The sequence below is a fragment of the Andrographis paniculata genome, unplaced genomic scaffold (genome assembly GCF_009805555.1).
Source record: "Andrographis paniculata isolate CXL003 unplaced genomic scaffold, ASM980555v1 Contig71END, whole genome shotgun sequence".
NCBI lineage: Eukaryota > Viridiplantae > Streptophyta > Magnoliopsida > Lamiales > Acanthaceae > Andrographis > Andrographis paniculata.
This window is the reverse complement of record NW_026137608.1, coordinates 4393052-4403418: the sequence shown is the minus strand read 5'-3', so window position 1 is coordinate 4403418 and position 10367 is coordinate 4393052. Positions and strand designations below refer to the sequence as shown.

The 10367-nt window shown below is 30.5% G+C and overlaps 1 protein-coding gene across 1 annotated transcript; it reads right to left on the bottom strand.

The window, feature by feature from the left end:
- Window positions 1-9340: 9340 nt before the first annotated feature.
- On the bottom strand, window positions 9341-9925 carry LOC127264832 (secreted RxLR effector protein 161-like). The gene has a single exon (XM_051294376.1). It carries the CDS (start codon window positions 9923-9925, stop codon window positions 9341-9343), a length of 585 nt encoding a protein of 194 aa, XP_051150333.1.
- Window positions 9926-10367: the final 442 nt, after the last annotated feature.

Genomic DNA, 10367 nt, shown 5'->3' with positions numbered 1-10367 from the left:
AGAATTTTTTGTTGGAGTAGAGTTTAAAAAGGAGGTGGAAACCATAGCTAAAAATGATAAAGGTTTACCTAAATCCTAATAGATTTTGATACTATGTAGAAAAATAAAAGAAGAATACTTTATTTCATTCGAAGATAAAAATAAAAAATAAATATATGTGTTGAAAGGAAATCTATCTAAAAATTTTGAATCGAATATTTAATAAATGCATTCTAACTAAATCATATCTATATAAATTATAGATGTAGACATTATTCTAACAAAAACCATGGTGGCCAAATCAACTATTAACCTTTTATTACCTATAACATCATTATTCTTCATTCATCGTAACAATAGAATCAAATCAAAACCTACACAATAGAAAAAAAGACAAATCTCAAACATTTTATTTAAATCCAAATAAAAATGAATAAGTTTTTGTGTTTGGATTACCAATTTTTTAATTTGGAAAACTAAATGCATCTCTAAAGTATAATTACTATTTTATCGACTATTAAGATCTTTTCGTAAATACACATACACACATGTTTGGCAATCATAGTGTATTTATCATGCATGTACCCTTATTTTGCTCTTTTGAATTTTAATTAATTCTATTTGAAAATATTTGGATTTTGTATTTGAAATTTTAAGTGAATTATATATGCAAGGATTAAAGATGAAAGATTTCATTTAATTTTATATCTCAATATTATAATTTATAAGTAAATAAAATTTGATAGCCATACAAGATGTCACATTCAATTAATTCATCTTTCATTCAATTTATCATTTAACTGGAATAGAATATGTTATTTGTTTTATAGGTCAAAATTGATGGATTGCAGACATTGGAAATTTGGGGATATGGAGACATGAGCAATATATGGTGCCGGCATATTCCTTAGTCTTTTTTTAAATCATTAGAGATTTTGGCGATAAGAAGTTGTCACAACATCAAGAGTTTATTTTCTTCTGCAATTGTTGGGCACCTTGTCAACATCGAAACATTATATATTGAGGATTGGAAGAAAATGAAAGTAAGTGCTCACAAATTGAGTCTTTGTCGCTTGAATCTCTGACTACTGAAACAAAAAGTAAGTTTTGAGAGAGAAGGTGGTTACCTCTGTTTCATTCATTGCAAAATAATTTTTAATACATTCTTATCTTATATACAAATGGATATGCTAAATCATATTCTATGCCTAGACTATTGATGGGCATAGGCCCAATGTAAATCACATTTTATATGTTTATGTACAAAGCCCAACTAAATTGGACCCAATATGTTCTACATTTTTCTTCACGCCCCTTAAGCTGAGCAACAACGAGAGCCAATTTCAGCTTGACAAGTGCTTGGGAGAAAAGAGCAGGACCTAATGATTTGGTGAAAGTGTTAGCTAAATGTTATTCAGAATTGACATGGAAGGGTTGGATAAAACCAGAGGGTGCATACTGCCGGACAAAGTGACAATCAATGTCAATGTGTTTGGATCATTCATGGTGAGTGAGATTCTTTATGAGTTGGATGGTGGAGAGGTTGTCACAGTACAATGGGATATGCAAGGGTGGTGGGAGCTAAAAATTAAAGAAAAAAGATATGACAACCATAGCAATTCTGAAACAATAGCAGAAAAAGCTTGATATTAAGCTTCAGTGGATGATTTGGAGAATGTAGAGTGTTCCTTAGTTTTCCAGGAAACCAAGGATAAGCCAGAGAATATACATAAGCCAGAGATGGATTTATGGTGTCGAGATAGCAACCCCAATATGCATCAACAAATGGAGTAATTGAAAGTCTGAGAGAGAGAGGAAGAACAAATGGAATTATATGGTACCTCTGAGATATCTGAGGACTTGCTATGCTGCAGTCCAATGTTAGGTGGTAGGAGCAGCCATGAATTGTGATAGTTGCTGAAAAACAAAGGAGATGTTAGGTCGTGTCATAGTGAGATAAAGAAGTTTTCCAACCACACGTCTGTATTTTGAAGGTTGGGACAAAGGATTTCCCACTTTCAACTGGAGTTTACATCATGTTGCAAATGGGGTAAGAGCAGTTGTACAATTCTGTATACCAGATTATTGAAGAATATCTTCCAAGTATCGCTTTTGAGACACTTAGATCCTTTTGAGTTGATTGGGTGATCTGAAAACCAAGAAAATAATCTGCCTCCACAAATCTTTAATGGTGAATTCTTGATTCAATAAGGCTTTAAGTCAGTCAGTTTTAGACTGATCATTGCCAGTGACAAGTATGTCATATGGGGTATTGTTGGAAAATCGATTCATTATTTATTCGATGTAATTTAATTTTAAATTAAATTCACAATTTTCGGAACCAATTATTAGATGAGTTGAAATGCATGTGGGTTGTATAGTGATTATTGATAGGTTGGTTAGGCACATGAGCATAAGTTTTGTCTATGGCTCAAAAGTCTTGGTCATGGTTGTAGGCTTGGGCTTAATGTCTGGTGAATATTAGACTTGATGAAGTCTATTATATTCCGAAGCCAAATTGAGACAACAAAATATTTTGTTGAAGCAAAAAATTATAATTACATGCATATATGATAATAATTAATTGAAATTCAAAATTCAAATAATATATTTATGACCGGAATTAAATTCGATGTTTATGACCGAATATTACCGAAATTATGACCAGTGATTACCGGCCATTAAAACAGTGGCGGTTTTGACCCGAGAAATTTATTTTCCGAGGGTTGAAGTGCCTACAAAAGGCCATCCTCACACCCATTTCTATACACCACCACCAAGAAGAGACCCCAAGTTCTCTCTATCTCCTCTCTGGCAACCATTTATAGCGAATTTTACTGCGAAATTCGGAAAATCTCCTTTGTCTAGTCTTCCAACATAGTTGTTGTCCCCTTATTTTAGTTCTTCAGAGCTCCGAAATGTTGGGGTGCCATCTAATTCAGAGACGAACGTTGTTTTATCTTTGAGAACATTGCGCCACGAAACGGAGGCACTATCGAGGCATATTCGTTTTTACGGAGAGAGTTTCTACCTTGACTTGATGTATTTATTGAATTTATTTTGATAATATATTTTGATCATCAGATTTATTTTGATAAATTAGAGAGAGGTTGTACCTCGACTCGACGTGATTATGATAAATTAGAGAGAGGTTCTACCTCGACTCGATGTGATTATCAAATTTAATTTGATATATTATTGTGATTATCGAGTTTATTTTGATAAATTATTTTGATTATCGAATTTTATTTTTTGATAATTGTAATCCATCAAAAGAAAAGGCCTAGATTACCAGCTGGCCCAACAAAGATCTTGCAACCAAATGCCCAAAATAAGTAGATTCTTTCACATTCTCGGGCCGGCCCAGCCTTACAGGTAGCAGCCTATAAGAGCATGTCCGGGTGTGGACTCGATCAGAAAGGTGATATAGAGAGGTGTTCTGTAAGAGGAAGGTCAAATACTCGTGGAGAAGATCCCAAGAGAATAGTAGACCTTTCATATTCTCGGGCCAACCCGGTCTTACAGCAGCCCATAAGAACAAGTCCAAATGTGGACTTGATCAAGAAGGTGACATGGGGAGTTGCTTTGTAGGAGAAATGTCAAATACTTGTGAATGAGGTCCAAAGAGAAGAAAAGATCCAATGTAAAGCAACCCGAAGCAAGTGGCCCGTGGCCCAACAATTCCTTGGCCCGTTGACCCGCTTGGCCCATTAGCCAAAGAGGCCCAATCCGGTTTGAAGGCATCACAGGTGATAAGGCACAATTAGAAGGCGGTTGAGGGAAAATTGAAGTTGTTGGAGAGAATTTAAAGATAAAACTTTATCCAACAAGATTAAAAAAATAACAAGAATTCAAGGTTAGCAGTTCAGATCAGATTATGGATCAACCTCCAGGGGTGGATATGATCAAGATGAAGGTTGTTTGGTAGGAAGGAGATTGAGATTTTGGTGGGAAATGTCAAAATAGATAGAAGCTTATCCAAAAATAAGGCTTTTATCCAAATTATGGATCGACATCCAAGGGATAAAATACGACCTCCCAAAGATGTGAATGAGACCCGTACACCTTCTACACGCATGCATAATTTTTCTTTCAATTTGTTTAAGCATTTTTAGATTTTTTCTATAGCTTTCTTTCATTCTCCTGCAATTTTATGAAATTCAGCTTTCGATATTCAATTTACAGCATTTATTTTTCCTTTTCAAATCAATTTTTTTGCTTTCTTGTTGCATTATTCACAAGATCATCGCGAGATAGCCCGGATCTTTTTTTGAGAAAATCGGAAAACTTTTCGAAGAAATCAATTTCGACAGGCTTTTCCGATTAAGCTGTCGATGACGATTTTTACAACAAAAATAATTATTTGATATTCTGGCATTATAATAATTTTCTAACCTTTAGAGAGATAATTTGCTACAAGATCGGTGCGCATCAACCTTGGCGCGGCCATAATAGCGCAAGTGATGATATTTCACGACCAAATGCTATTTTTAGAAACTATGAATTAGATATATGATTATTTTTACACATATTTTACCAAGGGGTGCAACATACATGACTTAAAATAAGATTATATATCCTAAAAATATTTTACATTTAAATTAATTATTTTACTTTAATGTATAATAATTATTTTTATATAATGAATTTAGGCTCTGTTTACATACATAATTTTGAAAAGTTTTGTACTATTAATTAACAATAATTGTTTTTAGAAAAATACATTAAATATATATTTTATCTCATAAAATATCACATTAAATTCCTAAATTCTTGTAATTTTAAAAAATTTGCCATTCAAGTATACTCGAAAAATATCACATTAAATTTTCTTTCTTAGTATACATTAAACGTTCAACAATCATATCATTCAAGCTTTTCAAATATATGTATTAATATATATTTCAAAATTACATATGATTCATCTAATGTAATTTGTTTTATCAGATATAATTTACAAATTATTAAGTTTAATTGAAAATTTAGTGCGAGTATACTAAAAAATTTACAGTTGTGCTTCAACGTTATAATATATATATATATATCAACATGCACAACTAATACCTCTTACAAAACATAAAATTTAATTTCCGATAAAAAAATATTATTAAACAATTTAATTTCCGATAAAAAAAATATTATTAAACAATAATATAAAACATATATATAATATATAATTCAAACATAAAGTCAAAGTCTACTAAAATAAACCTAGTGGGGGAATAGACAATATAAAACCAAAAGATTATGATGCTGAACTTGTTGATAGCATGTGCTTTCTTTCACCGGCATATGCAAACTGTAATTAAAAAATAGGATGTTATTTATTTATATTTAAATAATGTTGTGTAAGAGTATATTATATAGGATTATATTATAGACTATTAATTTATGTATTATATTTGTATTATTTTAATATAAATAATATATTATTTATATTAGTAATATTGTCTTTTTTTTTTTTATAGCATATAATATGCTGTCAATTTGATGTTCAATTTTAAAATTTATCACCGTAACTGTTGAGCATTTGTGTATCTGGTTGGTAGTTGAGAACTTTGATAGCATTCGTTTTTATAGAAAACTAGACACATTTTCTATAATATTAATTATATATAATAGTAGTCCCGTAAGGGATGATTTCGTGACCGTGAGATTATGGGTTCAAATTTTGACGTCTTTAGATCTTCCAGATTATAAGGTTCAGCCTAGATTTACCCAGAGCGCAATCGTCAAATTCCCACCTTATAAACAAAAACAAATATATATAATAGTAAAGAAAAATTAGAATAATTCAAATTAAAATAGTAGTAATATATTTTCAGTCTTCATTGTGGTTTAATTAAAACTGAATTTGGGATTATAAACAATAAAAATATGATTAAAACAGTTTCTTTATTTAATAATTAAATGTTTAATATAATATATTAAAAAAATAAAAATTCTAAATTTAATATATATATATATATTAAAAAATAAATGAATAGTAAATCTGATCTCATGGACAAACAATTAGTATTAATTAGTATGTGTTAGTTGATTGGCGGAAGTGGTCAGAATTAAGCATCTAACGTAGTAGGTCAGTGTATTTTGTATTTTTGGATAAATGTGTTATTTTATTTAAGTATAGAGAATTGTGAAAATGATATATTATATATTGTGTTAATGTATATATTATATATTTTTAATAATATTTATGAAAATCGTTCTACAGGGATTTGTTCCTATGAAAGATTCTCCCCGGTTTTTAGGATTTATGATTTTTTTTTTCAAAAATACCAAATGAAATATTTATTATTTATTTTTATTTTTTTATATCATACTAAAAATTAATTTTACATTTACAATAACATTAACACATATTTATATCAAATCATAATTCAAAATTCAAACCGTCGGATACCATATGTACACTTGACCATATCACCAAGTTGTACTCATATTTTAAAGTAGTCTTCCAGCAAAGCAAATTAAAGAGCAGTAGATGGTAATCTGCGCATTTCCCGGCCAAGGAGACATCTCCACGATGATGCATTCATCCATGGTCAGAAGAAAGAATATATATATATATATATACCATATTCACGTACGCTTCACCATCATCATTGCTAGTTTATTATTAATTAATGGTAAAATGGCTCATAACTCCTCCGTGATTTTGAAATTTTGCGTAAAATTTTTTTGTACTTTAAAAATTGCATGGTACTCCCCTATATTTTGAAAAACGTTCCATGAAATCCCACCCCCATGAAACCTCCGTTGTGTGATGGGAACATGATTTCATGCGATATTTTTTAAAGTATAAGAGAGCGTCATGAAATTTTTTTAAGTAAATTGAATATTTATACTGAGTCTCGGAATCACAGAGGGGTTTCATGCAATATTTTTTAAAGTATAAAGATGTTTTATGCAATTTTTAAAATAAATAGGGATTTTTTCGAAATTACAATAGAGTTTTAGACAATTTTGCCTTAATTAATTCACTCTCTTGTCTTGTCTTTCTCTTCTACACATACAGGTAGCTAACTCTCAATTATTTCTTCTTCATCTTCTTCTCTTCAGATTCATCAAATTCAAATTCAAATTCAAATTCAAATTCAAATTCAAATTCAAATCTTCTTCGTATAGACATATTGCTCAAAAACTGCATATCAGGTTTGTATATCCATCCCTACATTACCAATCAATTCTCATTTTTGTGTGCGTCTGCAATATATATATATATATATATATGTAATTGCTTTCTTTTTCTCTAGATTAGTACATCACTTTTACTTCGTTATAGGAATATCTTATCTTTATCTCATCAACTGAGATTTGCAAGAAACTAATTATACAAGTTTAGTTGAAAAAACTTGGGCAGCACTATCATATACTCCCTCCGTCCTTCTTGAAAGGATCCTGATTTTTTGCTTAAAATAATTGTACGTGTAAAAGTATGTTTATAATTTAAGTAAATATTTCGATATTAGGATATAATTATTATTTTTTTAAAAATTAAAAATAGATTCTTTAAAATTAGACAATCGAAAATAATAAAAAGAGTATTTTGACGGCGAGATAATATAGTAAATCCAATTGATTGGAACTGTGTTTTATCGTAACTTTGATGTGACTTCTGCACTGCACTTTCTTCACTGTTATTTACCTCCTTTATCCAGCAGTTGTTATTTGCTGTCTGTCACCGGTGATTATTGAGCAATTAATGAACTCGATCTGATTTGAACCTGGACCAGAGTTGCAGAACCGAACCGAATCGCCGAAGAATACAAATATTTTATATTTGATATTTATTTGGTTCGGTTCGATTTTAGTTTTTAATATTTTTTTTGGTTTGGTTAACCGAACCGAATATATTTATATTATTATATTTTAAAATTTATATTAATAATTATATTCGGTTTGGTTTCGATTCATATATTTGAAATATTTGCAAATATTTTATTAAATTAAAACTTATATTATTATTTAAATTTCGATTCGATTCGAATTATTTGCAAATTTACAAATATTTTCGGTTAACTGAAATTTTCGATTCGAATACGGTTCGCGATTTCGGGTATTTGTTTGGTTCGATTCGAATATCAAATACCTAAATATTTGCATCTAGAAACACCAACAAGCATCTTCTTCCCTTCAATTCTCTTTTCGAGCATGTTTTTTTCAAGTTATCTCTCTCCTTTTAAGTCTTTCCAGTTCCTATCTTGATTTGTTCAGTAGAGCTTCGACTATTGAGGTATCACTTACAGTGGTTTTATTTCTAGAAACAATACGATATAATGGGAGATACTATCAAAACATTTATTTTGCATAAAAAAAGTTTCCCCCTGCGCATAAAAAGGTTTCCCCCAACCTAATTTTTTAATTGCGATTCCCGTAAATAATAATAAACAATAAAAAAATATTTTTAAAAAAATTGTAAGGAAATTTTTTTTTGAAATACTCTCTACAAAAAATTAAATATTCAACTTAAAATAATACTACCTCCATGGTTTCATTTACTTTTTGTGAATATTAATTATTATATCAACTCAAAAAGTCAAATATTCAACTCATAAAGTCAAATATTCAACTTAAATATTAATTATTATATCAAAACGTAGTACAATTAAAAAAAATTACAAAAATACTTTTATTAGTATCATATAATACTAATAAAAAGATATTTATACAAAAAATTATACAAATATAAGAATATTTTTATATTTTGACACAATTCTCCATGACATACCAAATATCAAGTTATGTAAACACATTCTCTAAGTTTACTGTTTCCTTCCGTCCCCTTTCAAACTATACATTTGATCCGAAAATAACAATATTTAAGTTAATAATATATAATTAGTTAATAATGATAAATTATAATATTATTATCTTCTTATATAAGTGGTATTATTAGTTATTTTAAGATAATAATTAATATATATTGTTAAAAAATTAGAATATATATTTAAATATTTTAAAAATAATTCTCAATAAAATATATATAATATGAATACTATTTTTTAGATAATAAAATTTCATACTATAATACAAATAGATAAAATAGATACTTATTTATTTATGATTAACATAAACTAATTTTATAAAAGATAAAAATTTTTAAATGTAAATACTAAGGAGAAAGATAAAATTAAAGAGGATTTTGAGTGGATCATGTATATGTTATAAAATTGATTAATTAAATTAATTTACATTTATTAACTATATATTACATTAATATATTTTACCATAAATATATTCCCTCGCTCTTAAGTAAGAAGTATATATGATGTTTGAATATTTGCGAAAAATAGAAATTATATTTTAACATAAAATAATATATAAAAAATATGCTAATACCCCCTCCCTCCCCTCAAACTCAAGGTGGTAAAGTAGAAACCAACTTGACTTTGCTCAATAATGTAAAGAACCGGCCTAGGAAGAAAGACTTAGCGAAGATATCCGCAGTCTGATCCTCGGAAGAAACAGAAGATAGATGAACAGTGCCTGCACGAACACGCTGACAAACAAAGTGACAATCAATCTCAATATGCTTGGTGCGCTCGTGAAAGACATCATTACGAGATATCTGAATTGCGCTCGTGCTGTCACAATGGAAGGAAGTGGAAGAAGGCTGAGGAACCCCGAGATCAGAAAGAAGCCGACGAAGCCAAAGGAGCTCTGAAGTTGAATCCGCAAGAGCATGATACTCAGACTCTGCACTGGAGCGAGAAACAAGAGTTTGTTTCTTGATGCGCCAAGAAACAAGGGAACTTCCAAGAAAAAAACAATAACCTGTGATAGAGCGACGATCAGTCGGATCACCTGCCCAATCAGCATCAGAGAAACCTGCAAGAACCAATGGAGTGACAACAGAAAAATGAAGACCGTGTAGGAGTGTTCCTTTGACATAACGAAGGATGCGCAACACAGTAGCATAGTGAACTGTCCGGGGATTAGTCATGAACTAAGCAACAACATGAACCGCATGAGCTATGTCAGGGCGAGTGACCGTCAAGTATATCAGGAGTCCCACTAACTGCCGATAGCGGGAGGGATCCTCTAGTGGAGTGCCGTCGAAATGAGCAAGTAGGTAGTTCCCCTCGAGAGGGGTGGATGCAATCTGGCTATCAGTCAAACCTGACCAATATATGAGATCAGATGGATATTTCGCCTGAGATGGATATATGCCATCTGGAGCGTAAAAAATCTCAAGTCCAAGAAAATAGCGGAGCTGACCAGGACTCTTCATGTCAAAGTGTCGATGAAGGTAGGTCTGTAGATCGGATATACCAGAAGTATCGTCGCCGGTAATAACCATGTCATCCATATACAACAAGAGAATAATGATCCCCGCAGGACAACGACGAATAAAGAGAGCAGAGTCATAGGGAGATGCAGAAAAA

Bases quoted from the DNA above. Each gene is read 5' to 3' on its own strand.
- LOC127264832 (XM_051294376.1), bottom strand. From the start codon at position 9,925: ATGACTAATCCCCGGACAGTTCACTATGCTACTGTGTTGCGCATCCTT.